Below are 20,385 nucleotides of genomic sequence, written 5' to 3' on the forward strand. Positions count from 1 at the left end.
GATGAGACCCTCACTGACCGACCCGGAGGGACCGTGTCACCTAAGGGCTTCCAACCGCCATTACCGGCGCTCTGGCAAACGAGCCTCCGCGCTGATTTGCCACACGCCCTTCAGGTGAAAAGGATTTATTTGTCGTTACTTATCCAGCCGCCCGGGGAGCCGTCGCTATGGAAGTAAACAACAAACAGCAACACCGGGCAGGCGGAGCTCGCCACGCCCGCCCTTTCCTCCCGGCGGGCAGTGCCTCCCCTCCGCCCGCGCCGCTTCACCTGGAGGAAGGCGGCACCCGGGCCCGGCGCCCTGTCCCGGTGGGGCGGCACACCGCCTGCGCCCGCCCCCGGCGCGCTGGGAGGGAGGGAGGGAGGGATGGCTGGCACAGGGAATTCCGCTGGGAAGTTTGTGCCTCGTCGCGCCCCGTACCGCGCCGAGCGCTCGGCTCCACGTCGGCTGCGCAGGCGCAGTGCCGCGCTGTTCACCTGCTCGGCGGCGGGGCGGGGGGGGGGCCTCGGGAAGGAGAGGCGGCGGCTGCGCGGGGCCGGGGCGAGCGGAGCGCAGTCCCCCCGCTGCCACCCTCCGCCCTTCGCGGGAGGCGCCGCCCGACGGGCCGGGCAGCCGTGCCCCGCACCCCTCGCCGCCGCCTCCCGGCCCCCTTCTCTCTCCCGCCACCATGTTCAAGAAGCTGAAGCAGAAGATCAGCGAGGAGCAGGCGCCGCCGCGCGGGGCGGGGGCACGCGCGCCCCCACTCCCGCCGCAGGTACCGCGGGGCGGGGAGGGGAGCGGGCGTCCGCCGGGTGGCCGGGACGGAGCCCCGGGCGGCTCGTCGTGCCCGGCTGCGCGCCGGGGGCCTTTCCCCGGCGAGGCGGTGTGCGCGGCGGGGCAGGGCCGCGCTTCGCCCGGGAGGGCCGCGGCGTTCTGCTGCCAGCGGGGCGGGTCGGACCGGCTCCGCCGACCCGGCCGCCGGGAGGGTCGCGCAGCGCCGGCCGAGGGCTCCGGGCTGGGCCGGCTGGCGAGCGCCGCACCCGGCTCTGTCAGAGGCGGCTTCGCGGTAACTTCGGAAGCCAACTTTGTTGTTCCTGAGCCGCCTCCTCTCTGGGAAGCCTCTCCGGTGGCTTCTGAGACTGTTCTTTGGCTGCTCCACAAAGGCTGTCTTTTAGAGGAATGTGAAAACCATCTCTTGGGGGAACATCAAACAGAGCTAAGCAGAAAGCGTGTTTCTTCTTTAGAGTTTAAAGGAGTGACGTTTTCGTGTGCGCTGGGGAACAATCCAGCATTGAGATCGCTGGTTATCGTTTTCTCTCGTCTTAATGCTTGTTCTTTCAGTTCCTGTGAGTTCCTGTGAGTCCCTTGTGTTTCCATCGTTTAGGAGCTTGTCTGCGTACCTGAACCTTACTCTTGCTTTTTCTACCTGTGGAAAAACTGAGAATATAGTATAAAGCTGAGAGCAAGGTTGTTTGTGTTTCGTTTTGTTTGTTTGTTTTTTAATTATAATTTAATTGGCCATTTTTCTCTTATCCACGCTTTCACAAAATTATGACTGGTGTTGTATTCTCGGAACTACTGTTTTTAAATGATAATAATGCATATTAGATACGACATGGGTGCAGAGTGTCTCTGAAAGTGACAGAGGCCAAAAATATGCTGCGATGATTTTATGCATGTGTCGAAGCAGAATAAACTCTCTCTGCCAGTTCAAATTTGGGTAGAAAGACTGTGCCAAGTTAACTTTGTGTTGGCAAACTTTGTGCTGAAAAAGATAATGTCTGCCTGTGTCTCTTTGGCTTTTTGCTGGGTTAAGTGTTCTTTGCATCTTGGAATCTAAAAGAATAAAACTGCTATAAACTCTGTATCGTGTGAACGTTAAGCTATAGGCAGTTAATTTGGTTAATTTTACAAATAGGAGATCAGTTGCCTGGGCTTGATCTGAATGTAATTTGAACCACTGGGAGGTCTGACGCTGCATAGTCTCAGTATTAGGCCACAGTTTCAAAACTGCTGACGTTCAGCTATGTAGTATTTTTTTAAATCACTGGTTTGTCAAATAGGGGCGGTATTTTTGGAAGTAGATCTACTGTAAAGCTTTGTGTAGCTTATTGAGTTTTATTTTAAGCCCTTTCATAGTTATTAACTCTGGGTTTTCTCTCGTTGGTGAAGTACAGTACGTTTTTGTCAGTAACAGTTTAGAGTGGTGTCCTGAATTGGCGTATGTGGTGAGCTTTCAGTACGGTGGAAAGAAGTTGAACTTCAGAGCCTACTATTTTCAATAAGCAGCAGCTGAATTATGGTACCTTGCACTCAATATTGTAACCCACTTAGTTCAGAATACTTGGTGCTTGTCTTAAAGGGTTGGTACTTGCTGAAGATCAATAAATTTGAATAAATAAATTGAATAAATTTGAGCCTGAGTGCACATGTGCACCCAACAGCATAATTTATTTCAGTCTTTATTTGGCTGTAAAAATTAACATTGACAAATTTCATGAAACCTAATACAAAAGCTTAGGATAAATGATACTTTCACCTAGTCTGCTGTACTGTGAACGGAGTAGATCGTGTAACTCCAGGGTTGACATGAACGGAAAGGCAGAAGCAGAAAATAAGAATATATTTTTATTTTTGTGTAAAATAGTTGTCTTGCAGTATTCTTTATTCTTCAGTTGATCTCAAGTAACACTAGAGGGAAATTGGAGTTAAAATTGATCTTAAAATAGGCTGGTCTGCTAACTCTTCGGCTCTCATTTGGAAACAGGCTCTGTAAACAAGGAAGGAGTGAGGAGGTTTTGAGACCTGTAAAACATACTGGAGTCTTGCAGAGAGTGTGGAATATATTTTTGTGAACTTGCTTTTAGTAATTCTGATCCTTAAAATGCGTTCCACTTATTGAGTATTCTGTCATAAAATAGATGATCAGCGGCTTTCTATTGAGACATTTTCAAACACTTAACACTTCTTGGTTTTATGAGACTTTTGTTTGCATTCGTTTTTGCTCTTTTCTTTCTTATACCCTCTTGTAGGAGGTTTTGCTCACCATACCCTCTCTGCTCTATTCATGTCTTCTACTTTGAGACCTAGAGCTTGTAATTTCTGCTCTGGTTTGTAGTGTTGGAGACTAAATTTACTGACCTGAGACTGATTAAATCCAGAGGTAAAATATCTCAAGCGTAACACTTTTTCTGAGGAGGCCTTTGTATTCCTCCCTCTTTCCTATGAACGGTTAGCTAACTGATGTCATCTTCAGATGGAGAACACCTGTGCTCTGCTGCACACAGGCTGAACAACACATCAGTTTCTAACTGCTGACAAGGAGAAAAAGAAAAATGCTATTGCAATTCCAGGTGTCTCTTGGATGGATACTTGTTGAAGATGGTCACCTGATAAATAGAGAGGAAGAAAAAGCGGAGGCATTCAATGTGCTTTTTTCCAGTTTTTAATAATGCTGATAGACCTTGGGCCGCCCGGTCTCCTGAGTCAGAGGACTATGACTGTGGGAACAGTGACTTTCCATCTGTAGACACTGAAAATGTAAGGGACCAGTTGTATCAGTTGAATGTTCAGAATAGAATAGAATGGTTTAGCTGGAAGGGATCTATGACAATTATCTAATCCGACTGCCTGACCCCTTCAAGGCTGCCCAGAAGTTAAAGCATGGTATTAAGGGCATTGTTCAAATACCTCTTAAATGCTGACAGGCATGGGGCATCAGCCACCCATCTAGGAAACCTGTTCCAGGGTGAAGAAACATTTCCTAATGTCAAGTCCATGGGGCCTGATGGGATTCATTCCAGAGTACGCCAACAGATGTTACAGCAGGACCCCTCTCAATCATCTACAAAAGCTCTGAGGAGTCTGGGGAGATCCTCGCTGACTGGAGGCTAACCAATGTTTTTTCCATTTACAAGAAAGGCATGAGGAAAGACCTAGGAAAACACAAACCTGTTTGTCTAATGTCAATTCCTGGAAAAATTATGGAGAAGATCATACTGGGTGCTAATAAAACACATTTAAACACAATGTAATCATCAGGCACAGTCAACATTGGTACACAAAGGGAAAGTCTTGATTGACTGATTCAATATCCTTCTACAATAAGGTCACTCCCCTAGTGGATGAAGAGAAGGTGGTGGATGTTTCTGGATTTTAGTGAGGCTTTTGATACTGTCCCTCGCAGCATCCTTTTGGATAAGTTGTCCAGCTGTGGGATGAGCAGGTACTCAGTGCACTGGGTGAAGAACTGGCTGAACAGCAGAGGTCAAAGCGATGCAGTGAGCAGTCACCAGTGTTGTTCCTCAGGGCTCAATTCGAGAACCAGTTCTGATCAATACTCTTGCCAATGATCTGGAGGGAGGAGCTGAACGTGCAGTCAGTAAATTTGCTGCTGGTACTGAACTGGGAGGTGCTGTTGACTCTCTTGAGGGACAAGAGGCCTTGCAGAGGGATCTGGGTAGACTGGAGCATTGGGCAATCATCCATGGCATGAAATTGAACAAGAACAAATGCCAGATTCTGCACCTTGGATGGAGTAACACCAGACACACATTGGGAGAGGAGTGGCTGGAGAGCAGCCCTGCAGAAAGGGATCTGGGGGTGCCGGTCGGCAGCAGCTCCGTGTGAGTCAGCAGTGTGCCCTGGCAGCCGAGAGGGCAAACCGCATCCTGGGGCGCATCAGACACAGCACAACCAGCCTGTCCAAAGAAGTGCTTGTCCCGCTGTATCTAGTGCTGGTGCAGCCTCTCCTTGAGCATTGTGTGCAGTTCTGGGCCCCATAACTTAGAGAGGATGTTGAGGTACTTGAATGTGTCCCGAGGAGGGCACCAAAGCTGGGGAAGGGGCTGGCAGGCATGGCCTCTGAGGAGCGGCTGAGGACACGAGTTCTGTCTGGTTTGGAGAGAAGGAGGTTGAGGGTCGACCTCATTGTTCTCTCCAGCTTCCTGAGGAGGGGACGTGGAGAGGGAGGTGCTGACTTCTTCTGCCCGGTACCCAATGCTAGGACATGTGGGAATGGCTTAAAGCTGCACTGGTCAGGGGAGGTTCAGACTTGATGAAGCCGAGCACATAAGCGGGGCATGTCTGCTTCTGTCGGGGTCCTGGGGGTGCTGGTGGGCCTCAGTGGCTGGGACTGGGCTGCCCTGGGACCCCCACCGACTCCTGCCGAGGGCCCAGGGGCCGTGTCTCAGCTCAGCCTGAGCCATGTGTAGGTGTGTCTGTCTGTGCCCTGTCCCCGGGCTGGGCCTGGGGCTGCACTGCAGGAGCTGCTCTCCTGGATGGAGCCCTCTGGCCACAATACACCATCTTGTAGCTTTTTATAGAAAGTAGCAGATTTTTGTCTCTTCTATGCCCTCAAACCAACTGAGAATGTCAGTTTGATGAAATTACTGATCATAGAATGGTTAGGGCTGGAAGGGACCTTCAAAGGTCATCTAGTCCAACCCCCCTGCAAGGAACAGGGATATCTCCAACTAGATCAGGTTGCTCAGGGCCTCATCCAACCTGGCCTTGAACGTCTCCAGGGATGGAGCATCCACCACCTCTCTGGGCAACCTGTTCCAGTGTTCTACAACTGATGATGTCATTCAGTTATAAGAGAACTGTTTTTTTATCTCTCATTGCTAAAAGCAACAATTAAAACCAGGCTTTCAGCACACACGTGGTAATTACATGGCAAAACTGGTGCCATGAGTGCAGAAAGCCCAGTGTGGCACATGTCCAGATGTGGATCGGAGAGATCAGCAGGTGGAGCGAGGCTGGAGACGAATTCCCTTGCCATGAGAGGCCCGTGTCCAGAGGGCTTTGATGAAAAAGGCAGTCTTTATGTAGCAACGATTTGAAACGACATCGGATTTGTGAGCTAAAACCTGCAGTTTGGGTTGTGCTTGGAGATGAACTGGTAGCCAGCGTGTTGTAAGAGCATCCTCTCTGCAAAGGGCTGTGCGAGGCAAACCAGTGCTGATGTAGCACATCTTGGAACAACCAGTTACAGCCCTACTAATTGCATTCCAGTGTTGTGGGGGATGCAATCCCATAAATTGGGCCCCACCATTCAAAAAGGACACTTCCCAAGGAGGGCACCGAAGCTGGGGAAGGAGCTGGCAGGCATGGCCGCTGAGGATTTGGGGTTTGTGTAGTTTGGAGAGAAGGAAGCTGAGGGGTGACCTCATTGCTCTCTCCAGCTTCCTGAGGAGGGGACGTGGAGAGGGAGGTGCTGATCTCCTCTCCTTGGTAACCATTGCCAGGACATGGAATGGCTCAAAGCTGCGCTGGTCAGGGGAGGTTCGGACTTGATGCGAGGAAACATTTCTTTACCGAGAGGGTGGTCAGAACCTGGAAGAGGCTTCCTGGCCATGCCCATGAGTGTTCAAGAGGCGTTTGGACAATGCCCTAAATGCCATGCTTTAACTTTTGGTCAGCCCTGAAGTGGGCAGGCCCTTCCAGTAGAACTCTGCTGTTCTGTTCCATCACCTGTGTTCTAGACAACTTTTCTTACATCATCTTGTTGCAGAAGAGCAACAAATACTGGTGCTGCAGAGCTTGGTGCCACTAAATGGCTGTAAATTTGCAAAGAGTCTGGATGCAGCAGTTAAAACTGTTTGTGGCTGAGGGCAGAGTGAAGAGGCACCTTCATCCTCCTTCCGAACAGCAGCAAAACGATGATGGATATTTGCAGAGCGCTCATGTGTGGGGTGAGGGCCAGGGACGATTGTCTTCAAATTGCTCACGTTAGGTTAAGGAGTGGGAGTAAAAGTAGGAGAGCAGGCTGTTGGCATGGGTAGGTCGTTGTTGGTTTTCAAACCCTATGAATCCTTTTGGTGTGAAATTTTTCAGCAGGACATTGAGCTTCCGTGTGAATGGTTATTTGTTACTAGGTGGGGTGTTTGACTTTTGAGTTGTATTTTCAGGTGGGAACGTTGGGTCCGCTTGGTCGGACCTGTAACTATGACTGATTATGGAATCATCTTGTGTTTTGTGTGATGTTAGAGTTCGTTTGTTAGTTTCCAAGTTTTACAAAACATACCCATAGTTTTAGGCTATAAAGTATGTGTAATTCTCTGAAAAAGTGTGGGTTTTGATAATGTCTTCTCAGTGTACTGTCAGTTATGTTTTAGAACATCCGGCTCTGTCTTGTGAGAGGGACATTTTGCAAGACAGAATTTCTGTGTGCAACCTCAGTGATGGGGCTGCAACAAAGTGTTAAAGGATTTGTGGTCGTTATTTTTTCTTTTTTTGCAACACTTTGTTCATTCTGGTTGTATTGTAGAATAAACCTAATAAGAGATTTCAATAATTAGTTTGTTTTTACATAAACCCTTGTTCATATTTTATCGTTCTTTGCATTTATACTGAAATTTCATGTTTGAATTTTGAAGTATGAGACTGACAAACTACATTTGAGTTGGGTTGGCATGTTACAACCTCACTCAGAATGAAATTGTGAAATTTCTTTGAATAGATGTTCAGTGCTGACAGGAACAACAAGTTCATATTGACATCATAAAATGCATCATTTCGTTCTGGCCTTTTTCTTTGTTTAGATTCAATTTTATAAGTGTTGTTGTTATTTTCTTAAAGGAATCAGGTGATATTCCCTGTGCAAACACTCTAATCTCTGTCAGTTTGCAAAACTTTTGAACTTCAAGCACCTGTACTATGTTTCTAACGTATTAGGGGCATCTAGTTTCAAATCTGGTCTGAGAGGTCCATGTTCAGAAATAATCAAAATAACTAATTTTGTTGCATGCTCTTGTGGCTGATTCATGACACATTCTGCTCTGGAGACTTTGAAAGGTAGAGCTTGTCACAGATGATACACAGAACTGGTTGTTTCCTTTAAAAGGAAGATCTAGACCAGTCTTTACTGAGATGTTCTAGTTAGTAATTGTTGAAGTGAATTATGATACAGAATAATTAGTTCTGGACTTAATATTATTACTTGTTTATATGTTATCTCTGTGTAGATCACTTCCAAATCCCCTCCACCAATTGAAAACAGAAGCAGAACTTCTTCATGTGCAGATCAGACTGATGAAGGCACTTTAACACCAGATGAAGAGGTCAGTTGAGAACTGTTTTTCTGTATTTTTCAAGTTTACAAAAAGTAAAAGAAAAATCTAACTTTGTGTCATTGATTAACTGTTTTGTTTTTGTTTTTTTCCTCAATCTCACTATTTTCTGTGCATTTATAGATAAAAAGAGTGTAATTTTTAGGTTAAATACTGAAGTGTTGAATATTAGCAAAACAGACTTTTAAGCTGTAGTGGTTAATGCACAGATTAGGAAACAAAGTCCTTCAGGTCTTAAAAATCATGGTTGGGGGAATCCAGTTAACTGTACAGGTAACTTGAGGTGGATGAGGCTAAAGGCTTAAACTGAGCCCTTGTGAATGTTTCTAACCATACCAGTAATAATTATCAAACTTGAACAATACCACCCCCACCCCCCCAAAAAAAAAAAAAAAGAAAAAACAACCTGAAAAACCAAACAACAAACCAAACTGAGTCTAAATTATCAATTATAAAATATCATTAAAATCACTATCAGGATGATGGGTAACCATGACTTGCATAATAGAGCAAACAGAGGACGTAATCAACACTTTTTTTTTTGTATTGAGTACTGTGGCTTTTTTGAAATGATTTGATTAAAAAAACCCAACAAACAAACATTCTGTGGACTTTGTCAGAGGAAGTGTTGAGTTCCTAGGCAAAAAATTCAGTTACTGGGTTTTGCTACAAAAGATGTGTTTTCTTGCAGTGGGACAGTCCATTTAATTTTTAACACCATGTTTTCTTCAGGAGATGGTCAGCTATACCTGAAATTTGTCTTAGGTTCCATTATGAACACTACCAATGATTGCAGCTTGGCAGTTCACTTCCTGCAATGGTAACAGAATTGAAAGAAAGAGCACCTCATGATTTTGTTTTGTATTTTGGAAATGTAGTATTAAGTTTTCTAATAAATGCTCATTTTCTCTACTGTTTTTTATATATATATACACACACATATATATGTATGTATGTAATGTCTTCCCTTCATCCTTGAAGAGAGGTTCTCTGTTAACTGATATTCCAAAATGTCAGCAAGCAGTGTCAACTGGGATAAATTATTAAGTGTTTCAGGAAGGAGAGTTTGCTCGTTTTTTTGTTTGTTTGTTTATTTTTTTCTGAAAAAAACAACCTGCATTTCTGCTCTTAATGCAGAGTATATAGTGGCATATTGCCATATGAGGACTACCACTGTGGCCTAGAAGGAATGAGTTGGTGCCATCAGTGACCAGTGCAAACATAAAAACATTCCCCTGTTTTTTAAATTTTATTATCTTTATCCATTGTAAACTGTGCTAGAGGTTAAAGCACAGATTTGACCAAGGTTTTCAGACTTGTTAAGCAGCAAAAGCTTAGTGGTACATGAAATATTGAAGCCACGAGACACAGTGATGTTCCTCTGTGGACTGATTCACTGCTTTTTGTCTGTCATTAACTTGGTGCTGCCTACAGAAAAGGAAGAAATGTTTCTCTCTCTTCAGTGGGAAACAAAGGGGAAAGATTAAGCGATAACACTCCTCATCACTTTTAATATACAAGTACCAACTGCTTTTGTCCTCAAATAGTATAACTCACACATTGAGTGAAAGGCAAAATACTTTCTCTTAACTTGTATTTATTTTTGAAGATGTCTGCTTTTATTCCAGATCTGAAGAATTCTGTGAGCCTGAAGGCTTGTCTTCTTTTCAGTGTTATCAATTGATTTAGTAAAAAATACTAGCACTCTACACAATTCGGGTAACCTATTTAAAAAATGAATATGTTTTCAAATGTTGTTGGGTGACACTGATATGCTACCAGCATGTATCAATGCTTTCTGTAGTGTTCACTTCTATGGAGAGCTCCGTTTTGTCTTGTACTGCTTCATTAGATATATGTTGCCCCCCAGCAGACAGTCTTTTCAGACTGCTTTTCCAGACAAACCCAAGAAGCAGAGAATTCCCCGCAGCACAGGCAAGGTTATGTTGGGAGAACATTATGCTCTAAATACAGTGGTTACACTGGAGAGATCAGAGAGGCAGAAGGAGAAATAAGATTAAGAATGGAAACAGAGTACTAAAGTGACCTCAGACTTACGGTTATCCTTGGGCTTAGGGAGCTGCTATGAAAATTTTACTTGTGAAACATATCCTGTAATTAGAAACTCAGAAAGTAGTGAAGCTGCTAAGGAAGTTAAAATCTCTTCTTTTTTTTTGCAAGGACTGGTTTTATGTGAAACGGAACATTTTACTAAAAGAAAGATAAATTTAAATGATCAAGACATGAAATCTCCCTTCTCCAAATACTTCTCAGAAATGTTAAAAGAATGATTAGAAGCAAATAGTCTTGGAAATTTGTTTGTTGGGTTAGATTTTTCTTAAAATTCAGTGTAGCAGCAGTATTACTATGCTTTAAAAAGATGCAGATACTACATACTATCTCTGAAAATATGTGCCCTGATTATATGGGTGCGTTTCGTCTTTTAGGGGGTGCATTTTTTGCAGAGTTCTCATCTGATCAGGCAGGTGCTTTGTGTACAGGTGTCAGTGGCATTACAATGAGCTAAAGTTGGACAACATTTAATATACTGAAAATGTTTGGGTTTTGAAGAGCATCATATGCTAAAATGTTCCTACAGTACGTGAATAGCTGCTAACGCTTTTGGTACTGAAAGTTTAGCAAAATTGCCGTGTTTCATAGCTCTCTTGTATGTTCTCTGTCCTTCCTCTGGGCTGTTATGTTTTGTATGTCTTTAACAGATCATGGTTTTGGCTTTTTAGTGCTTATCAAAGTTGCAAGTATTGCATGTGAAAGCTTTGATTTAACCTCAGAACAATTTTAGAATAAAAACAATTTCAGAGTGAATTACAGTTGTAAATGACAGCATTACTCTGATCAAAGAATTATAGTGAAATGTACAGGCAAACATTCTTGCTTTCTATTCTGCGGTGATGAGACTTTTATTTTTCGAAATTCCAAAACATTCTCAGTTTTAAAAAAAACCCACAAGTTGTATGCTCCATTCGTGGAATACTAGGTAAGTTTCTTTTCAGTGCCTACTTTCTTCTTCAGCTTCTATTTTATCAGAGCTGTGGATCTCCAGAGGCAGTGTTACAGAGAAGCTCATAATTTTTTTGTGTATCAGGTAAAAGCAGAAGTCTGTCTAGTTCTGCATTCTGTTGTTGCAAGTAGCCCGTAAAATATGACTACAGTGTGAGGTAAAAGCATTTATTGGTACTTTCATAGAACTTTTTTGGACAATTTGCTTATTGGATGCTTTCTGAGTTGGTCTTGGGTACTGTCTGAAGCAGCCCTGGCTGATTAAAACATGCTTACTTAGTGCTTCCAGTCTTTCCTAGGGAAAAAGAGTGTTTGGTTTTCAAACCGTGACTGTATTGACTCCTGAACAGAATTTGAGGTGAAATATATTGATCATATTCAGTATAGTTCCTAGAAGTTCAACATTTTCCTTACGTTGTATAATTCACTTAGTTATGAGTCAGGCCTACCTGCAGAAGATAACAAAGCTGGTTTGGAGCCATCAGCTGAGAGCAAACAGCTGATAGCTTGCTGTGGGTGACCTACCAGGCATGCAGATCCAAATACCACTCACATCCCCATGAGTGTTATGGATTAGTGACAGCAGAGCACAATATATATAGCTCTTCTTAGAGCTAAACTAGCCAAGGTACTTTTCAGTCTCACTTCAGTGCTGTATAATGACTGTGTTTTTAAATTAATTGAGATGTTTTTCTAGCGTGGGCTATTAGTGAAGCAGGACAAGTGAAGCTGAAACAATAATCCTTCAGTACCTTTGTTAATGCTGCATCTTTCCTGTATTCATATACTAAATTTGAAGTACTTCTAAATCGACGTTGCCGTGCAAAGGTGGTAGTGGTTCATATGTGTCTATATGTTTTACCTTTGACATGCAAATTTAAAACTAAATTTTGGAGGCTGTATAACCTAGTTTGTATCTAAAGCCCAGATTTTACAACTCCTGGTGCATACACCGGCATGTTTAGATGGCTCATCAGGATAAAAAACAAACCAGAAAAGAGTTGTGTTTGATTTCTGTACTACCTCTTTCTGAAAACGCAGTTCTGCACTCTTAGATTATGGGACTTTTTTAATTGCAGAGAGAAACTTTGAGCTTTCAGCTTTTCAGTCTTTCCTATTCCCTGATCACAGTAGGGGTGAGGCATAAAATGTTATGTCGCAGATTGCACAAACCTTCTATAAATAAGTATTTATGTAATTCAGCAGATTACTGAGTTATTCACAACTTTTTTCTGGCATTCCCCAACTTGGACAAATAAGCAAAATTATTTATTCATTTATTTTACTGCGGGGATTGAATTGCTTGTCAGTAAGTGTCGAAACTCTGAACCTTTAGCCTGATGGCCAACATCTCCCAGCTCCTTGAACTAAATGAGCAAATACTGGCTTGTCCCTTAGGCAGGCTTGTAGGCTGATCCCTTTCTGTCTGTCTTAGTGTGCTTGTGTACAACGTAGCAGAACTGTCCACGTACAATTATAGAACCTTTTAAGCATTAACATACTACAAGTGCATGTGTACCATGATGCACTTTGCTAATAAAATGTATGGATTTTCAAATTTGCGTGATAACAGGTTAATCTGAAATTTGGAACCAGTGATTCTCTTCTTTTTTTCTGGACGGGAGTAATGACTGCCTTTGACAGTCAAGCATGGATTGTATGTGTGTAACATGCATTGGTTCAACTACTGCTGTCTCCAGAGCAGTGAGACTTGGGTCAAATTCTAGTCCCTGTTAAATTCTGGGGTTTGTTTCGTGGGATGTTAAGGAAGCCCTTTGATCTAGGGATTGCATGTACCTTTGGCCTCTGTGCTCCACTAATCAGAATCTTAGCACAGGAAGATTTGAGTATGGTAATTCTTCAGAGGGAGGAGGAATAGCAAGGACAATATGGACACAGTTGATTGTGGAGTTGAGAAAGTCTGTTAAGAACAAGTAAGGCTGCTTAATTAGGCCAAACTTAAGGGCTGCAAAAGCTGTTCAGGACTTTGGAAATACAAAGATTATTTAAAAAATCATTTATTGTTCTTTGGTAATATTGAAGGAAACATAGCATCATCTGGTGTCTGGTTTCATCACCGTCACCTAATTTACCTCATTTGTAACTTTCCAAGATAGAAATGTTTGTCAATCAATTAAGATTTAACTAGCAAAACCAAAAAAGAACAGGAGTTAAATATTTTGACAACAGGTCAGCAATATTATAGCTTTAATTTGGTATCTGAGGTAAAGGTCAGTATGGGGTAGGGAGTTCATTTACCCTGGAGTATGCTCGAAACAGAATGTTGGAATATCTTAGTAGGATTTCTGTAGCAAGCTTCAAGTGTGATTTGATGGCATTCAGAGGGTTGGAGAAGGTTAGTTAAAGGATTATCTGCATCTTTGCACATTCGATCTGTTTCCAGTGTGCTTCAGCTCGGCTGGATTCCCTGCTTGTCTAGTTTTATTGATCCCATTACTGGCGCAGCGCTAATATGGTGCTCGCGATACGTTAGAAAGTATAGCACCAGGTATGTTTAATGTTGCTGAAGCTACTGAGATAATTCAGAGTGGGTTTGAGGCCAAATCCTGAAGTGCAAGATTCATTGTGGAAATATATGTATCTGTTTAATTTTGGCAGACTGGCAGGTTTTTCCAGGCATAAGTGAAAAATTTTTAGTGTCTTTTAAACCCTGCCCACCCACCCCCCCCCCAAGTTAACTAGACAGTTTTAAAGCTATACTGAATAGTTGATTTAAAAAATTAAAGAGTGCAGGTAAAACCCTATGTATTTATTGGGAAACATTCTGTAGTGTAATTACAGGACTCATTAGACAGCTCTGTCTATAACTTAGCTGTAAAAACATAGCAGGTAATGAGCTGCTGGCATAACAAAATACTGTGAGCAAGTACTTCAGTGTTTTCATTGCTGGGCTCCCAACATCCAAGAATGGGGGATGGACTCATTAATGAAAAGGTGCAGCCAGTTCTAACTGTGCTAAGGAAATGCCACTCTTTGACCAGGACTGAGTATATTCTGTCTTTAGTCGCTATTTGAAGTGTGAAACTTGTCTTGGCTACTGGGGAGGGAAAATTTTGTGATTTCATTTTGATAAAGTGATTACTGTTCTGCCTCGGTATTGTTGTCTTCTGCCCTCCTTTATTTGTAGGATGGGCTCCTTCCCTTTTGTGCTTGCCTTTACTCAAGCAACAGTCGGGTGAAGCTGTGATGATTTAGTGATGTTCTTGCATCAGGGTTCTCACTAATATCTGTGAAACTCAACAGCATTGTTAGTTGCATTCTTCTGTTTGTGTAAACTATTAGTTATGATAGACCCTGGTGCTGTATGTCTGCAAACTCAAGCAGTACTGCATCAATTTATATTCATAACCTTTTATTTGCTTTTTCTCAAAACCATACCAGTTGGTAATGTGGATTGGCATATTTTAGGCTGTAGATAGCTTGGATCTTCTGACCTTGCTAAAAAGAAGTTACATACACTCCATATCACTTGCCTACCAGCTGCTTGGAGGAGATCCTTAAAATTAACTCTTTCCATTGTTTAAAGCTCTTCATCGTATTACCTGTAAGTTTTGGGTTTTGTAATTAATGTTTTGTGAAATACTTATTGTCTAACCCTCCTGTTAGAACTTGGCTGCACTGACATGGTCATGGACTTCAGGGGATGATTTAAAGTATGGATTAAAGTATTCATGGATGCTGAACATGCTGACAGTCCCAATTTTTTTTTTTTTTATTTCAGGTGAAGAATAGTAACTCGTTAGAGATTAAATAGGAATTATTTTTAATGCAAGTTGCTGGGTGTACTATTTAATGGAATTAGGATTAAGCAAAATAATGCTGTGGTGAAATGTCACAACTTAGTATTTTGAGAAGCAAACATTAGCATAGTGTTACTATGAAGAGGTAATTTGAACCATCTGTGATTTCTGAAGTTCTTGACGGTTATGTTTTTAAAAGTGACTTAACTAAGCTAAAGATAATATATGTTACATGTTGAAAATGTTCATAGTCTTTTGGTTAATAATCTTTGCCATAATCCATTTATGAGTGCTTTGCAAACTGTGTTGCATCATCTTAACTGGTTTTCTCTAAACATACAAAGTAATTTTTATCTTAAAGATTTCATCATTTTATTTGTGGTTGAGAATTCGCATGCTTATCATTGACGAGGCCATCAGCCTTGCTTGTAGTATTGGTGCTGTACGTTTGTACACTTATGTGTACGTAGTATTTGCCATTTCTTTTTCTGGCATATACTCTTTCAAGAGATACAGGTACAAAATGCATAGCATGGCCAAGGCAATGAGCTTCTACAGCCATCGCCACTTAACGAAGATTTTCTGGAATCATTAACTCTTCTCAGCTTCTTTATTTTTGTTTTGCCTAAAAGCTCAGATGAGGAAGGAAACTTACACGAGTTTTACAAACTTGAATAAATACAGAGCAGGAGCTTTAACACAGCTTACTCGTAGGAGTTATACTTCTAACAGGCTGAGAGAGAGGGACTGGTGACTGACCTGACCAAACTCAGCATGTGGTTGCAACCACGGTGGATACACTGGGCGAGTGTGTCCAGGCCGAGGGGAAGAAGACTGGGAGTAGGAGAAATGGAACCGTTTTTTTTGTTAGCAGCTCGAGTTTGTAGTAGGTTAAAAGTGAGAAGTTTCACCCAAGTTGCTCAGACCTAGCTAGTTCTTGGCAAATCAAGTAAACTATTGGAGCACTTGTCCTATGCCAGCTTTGGAAATGCTGTGACAAGGGCAGCTAAGCAGTAGAAGTCAGAATTAATTGTCACTGTACTTACCAGTTTGAGAAGTAAAAGTTGGGCATAAATTTTAGAATTAATGCTCTGCAGATACCCTGTCTGCAAAGACAGTTCACAGTTTCGTAGTGGGGTTTGTATTGTTTGGGGTCTTTTTTGACCATGAACCAAAGCTGCTTTCCCTTTGTAGCTCCAGAAGATCTTCTGATCTAACTAGCAGGATTCTCCAGCAATGGACACTTGTACTAGCGGGGTGTGTGTGTGTGTGTATATATATGTATGTATATAGTATAGTGAATCAGATAGGAGGCGATGAAAGCACATTGTTTAGGTTTTTATTTTGCTTTGTTTTCTGCAGCATTGGTAATTTAGGTCTCAGTTACTGATTTTTTTCAGTAATTATTTGGTTGTCAGCGTAGAAATACATTGGAGAAAAGACATAGAGAGTCAGTACTGATGTTCAGAGGCTATTGAATATGACTTAATTGAATGTCACTGAACATTAAGCACTTAATACGTGTTCTGAAAGGGTTTCGTGGACACGAATTGCAAGTTGTAGCATTTCAGATCTTACACATGAAAATATTTTTCCCCTCTCAATTTGAATTTATGTAATTCGTCTACTGGAGCACTAGAGTCAATGAAACAGTCACAAAAAAAAATAACCAAACTCTTAACTTATGTTCTAATAGATTTGATTCCTAAAAATACTATTTAGTAACTTGAAATAAAACAAAATTGTTCTAAAATAATGAGAAAGAAAAACCATATTGCGTTTTGGATCAATCAGTAGACAGCACAGTTCTGAAAACTCAAGTTATGAGAAGGTTGAACCTTGAACTTTTGTGTGTGAGTAAAATAATGAGTATTTTTTGAAATCTGTTACAGCATTGTAACAGCATTAGATTGCATTACATTACATGCGTATACCCTGCTTGAATTCAGATTCCAATCTCTTTGTTTTTAGTCTCTAGGAATTTAAATCTCTTATTTGATACTGTCTTGATAAAATGGTTGATTCAACTTGTAGTGTTTTTACAAAATAGTCTTGTTAGTAGTTTGAAAAATTTTGTAAGGAACTTTTTTTCAATATAGTTAGAATTCTAGTATAGAAGAGCACTGGAAAAAGTCAAAAGCATGAATTTGTATTGTTTGTAACTGAAATACTGATAGAATTTTTACAATAACGAGTTTTTCACGCATAACTGAGAGCAAAGAAGGCTCAGTGGTATCTGAAGATGAGTCATCCATGGAAGTTTAAAAAAAAATTACAATATCAGTGCCTGAAACATGTCTTTATCTTCGGCTAAACTCGGATTTTTTTTTTTTATATGTGTGTTTCTTTACTTCCAAATGAACAAAACTGTGTTTTGGCTGTTCTTAAATGATCTAATGCATATTTTCTGGTTATGTCCTGCCTTTATCAGTATCTGTTGTTTCATAAACTGCTGTATGGTTTTATGATGTTTTTAATAGTGTGGAAAATTGAATAAAATCGTGCAACGTTCTTTACCTTATTACTTGATTTATTTTCGTTTTCCTGCTTTTTGCATTGAATGACAGCTGCTAGCCGGGATGATAGCAGAACCTGCTTTTCTCTCTGAGTATACTATCTTTGCTTTGGATCCCACCAAACAACCTAAGCCACAGAGTGACGGTGTGGTGAGTCCTCCCACCCCTCTTAGTGATGCCTTTAGCAGGGGGAGGAGAGTACTGTACTAGAAGGCAAACCTAGCGTTGCTTGTGGCTTGTTCTCACAAAGGCATCTATCTTAACTACCCTGTTGCTAACCCTGCACTAAATTTCACGGAGGTAGTACTTTATAGCTCCTGGCTGGTGTGCTGGATGATGGGAGTTTATCGTAACATAAAAACAATTAACACATTTTCTGTTATACAGGTAACCACGCTCTGCACAACTCTTAGATAATTGTTGCACAAGTTTGTATGTTTGTGGCTTAAAAGTCATTGAAAGTCTTCCTCTTCGTTTTTATGTATGTCTGTATGCATTTCAAGATAAATGGATATGATAAACGTTGAGATTGTTTTTGTCTAAAAATGACATGCTTTTTGCTGTGTACAGTGAAAGCCTCACAATGTAATTTACTACTAATGGTAGCAGGAAATAATTATCTCACATAGAGACTGAAATTCAGCTACTTCTAGTTGGTAACTTGGCAGCTATTATTGTGGTGATAAATAGTTTGGATTTTTCTAATAAACAGGTTTTATTTAAAATAGGTATTTCTGTGCCTGGAAAGGTTGTTTTCACAGTATACAAGTGGAGAAGCTCAGTGAGAAGAGAACAAGGAGTGGAGAAAAAGAAGCAGGCATAGAGAGGAAAGCCACTGCCTTTCGAACATGGGCACGTATAAAGCTGTATTCATCCCATTATTGTCACAGGACTGAGATGGCATCTTTCACGTGCTTCAGAGGCATCGCATTCCTGAGCCCATAGTGATTCAAAACACAGTGGTTTTTAGAGTCCCAGCTCATCCTCATGTTTCGTGATTACTTTGCTTTTCCAGTTTAGCAAGTGCTTTTTTACTGCTCATGCAGAGGCTGAAAATGACAAGTCACTGAAAGGTATAACGGTAGGAATTTGATAAGCAGATGGACATAATGCAACACATCATGTTGTCTTGGACTTGTCCCCCTCAAGCTAAGCAACATTGGACTGAAACAGTGATTAAAAAGGTGATCTGTGGAAAGTCTTCGTTTGTTGTAAAGGGTTATACTTGTTTAGAGCATGCCCTTAGAGCACAGGTTCATTACTAGCTCAGTCATGGTGCTCTCAAGGTTGAGCTTTTTGATGAGGAGCAGAGAGGACGTTCAGACTGTGCTGAAATCTGTAGTTTTGAAATAGTTACTAGATTTTTTTTTTTTCCAGTTCTAGGTATTTTGGCCATATTCCAGGTCCAGTGATCACTACTTGGTTTCACTGCAAATTTAATGAAGCTTTTCTACACTTAGAGCAGTAAACAGTTCTGGGCTGCTTTTCACTACTGTCATGGTTTAACCCCAGCTGGCAGCTAAGCCCTGCACGCAGCTGTTCACTCACTCCCTGCCATGGGATGGGGGAGAGAATCGCAACGGTAAAAGTGAGAAAACTCATGGGTTGAGATAAAGACAGTTTATTAGGGAAAGCAGAAGTCGTGCACACAAGCAAAGTGAAACAAGGAGTTCCTTTGCCGCTTCCCATGGGCAGGCAGGTGGTCAGCCATCCCCAGGAAAGCAGGGCTCCACCATGTGTAATGGTTGCTTGGGAAGACAAACGCTGTAACTCTGAACATCCTCCGCTTCCTTCTTCCTCAGCTTTACATGCTGAGCATGACGTCATATGATATGGAATATCCCTTGGTCAGTTGGGGTCAGCTGTCCCAGCTCTGTCCCACCCCTAACTTCTTGTGCACCCCCAGCCTACTGGCTAGTGGGATCATGTGAGAAGCAGAAAAGGCCTTAACTCTGTGTAAGCACTGCTCAGCAGTAATGAAAACATCCTTGTTTATCAACACTCTTTTCAGCATAAATGCAAAACACAGCCCCACACTAGCTGCTGTGAAGAAAATTAACTCTATCCCGGCCAAAATCAGCACAACTACACTACAGAACGTCCCTAGTAGAGTTGCATTTTGAAAAACATTATGCAAATACTCCAATGTTGTCTTTATATTATCTTTTAGTATATACTTTAGTGAAAGGAATCACTGATTTGCATATTTATGTACGAGACTGCATGCATGGCAGATGATGATAATGTAAGAGTTATCATTAATGTCTTACCAATGTGTATTAATAGTACAGTACCTGTAAAACTGATTTTGTTCTCTGAACTTTTTGAAAGCTCTGGAGCTGTACTCTCACAGTAAGAGTTGGAGGGGAGAAAACAATGACATAAAAGTTTAAAGGGAAGAGGAAGGCCAATTATATACAAATATTTATTAAAAAAACCCACATACATTTGGGAAACCTAGTTAAACTAAAGGTGCGGGACAGGGAAAGTTTCATCAACACACAAAAATGCTTATTAATTCTGCTGAAAGAGAGCAGTATTTTAACTGTGTGTACAAGCAGCGTGGCATCCAGGAGAACGTGCGTCATAGAGAAGTGATTGTAATTGTGGATTTTTCGACATAGACAAAGTTAGTATAAACTCTTTACCAGCTAAGCTGTATGGGTTCGTTGCATGAAGAAATAGTTCAAATATTCTTTGACAGAGATTTTTTTTAAAGAAAAAATAAAGGAAAATGAGAGCAGTTGATGTGTACTAAGCTCTCCTTTCTTCTTCCATAATCTACTCAATTTTGAAGTACCTGAGAAGGAGGGAGAACAGTAAAATGTTTTTAAATTCAGACATTTAAGCTTTCACTCTTTAGGCTTATGAATCTATGTATACCGTTGAGACATAAACAAGATGTATTAGTTTGCATTTCAGAAATTGGGAAGTAAGGAAGCACAAATGTCACTAAAATGTCCTAATGTGCTCCAGTTAAAACTGAGCTCTGATTTGTACATCTTAATGACAAAAAGCAGCCTTTTTATTAGAGGT

General features: G+C 41.5%; 1 protein-coding gene across 1 annotated transcript in view; it reads left to right on the top strand.

The window, feature by feature from the left end:
* Positions 1-667: 667 nt before the first annotated feature.
* GOLGA4 (golgin A4) overlaps positions 668-20,385 on the top strand; it is a 77,057-nt gene continuing 57,339 nt past the window's right edge. The window contains exons 1-3 of the mRNA XM_086614324.1: positions 668-754; positions 7,947-8,042; positions 17,401-17,499. Of these exons, the coding sequence (XP_086470450.1) occupies positions 668-754; positions 7,947-8,042; positions 17,401-17,499 (282 nt within the window). The remainder of the gene's footprint in view (positions 755-7,946; positions 8,043-17,400; positions 17,500-20,385) is intronic.

Source organism: Tauraco erythrolophus, chromosome 7, assembly GCF_009769465.1.
Source record: "Tauraco erythrolophus isolate bTauEry1 chromosome 7, bTauEry1.pri, whole genome shotgun sequence".
NCBI lineage: Eukaryota > Metazoa > Chordata > Aves > Musophagiformes > Musophagidae > Tauraco > Tauraco erythrolophus.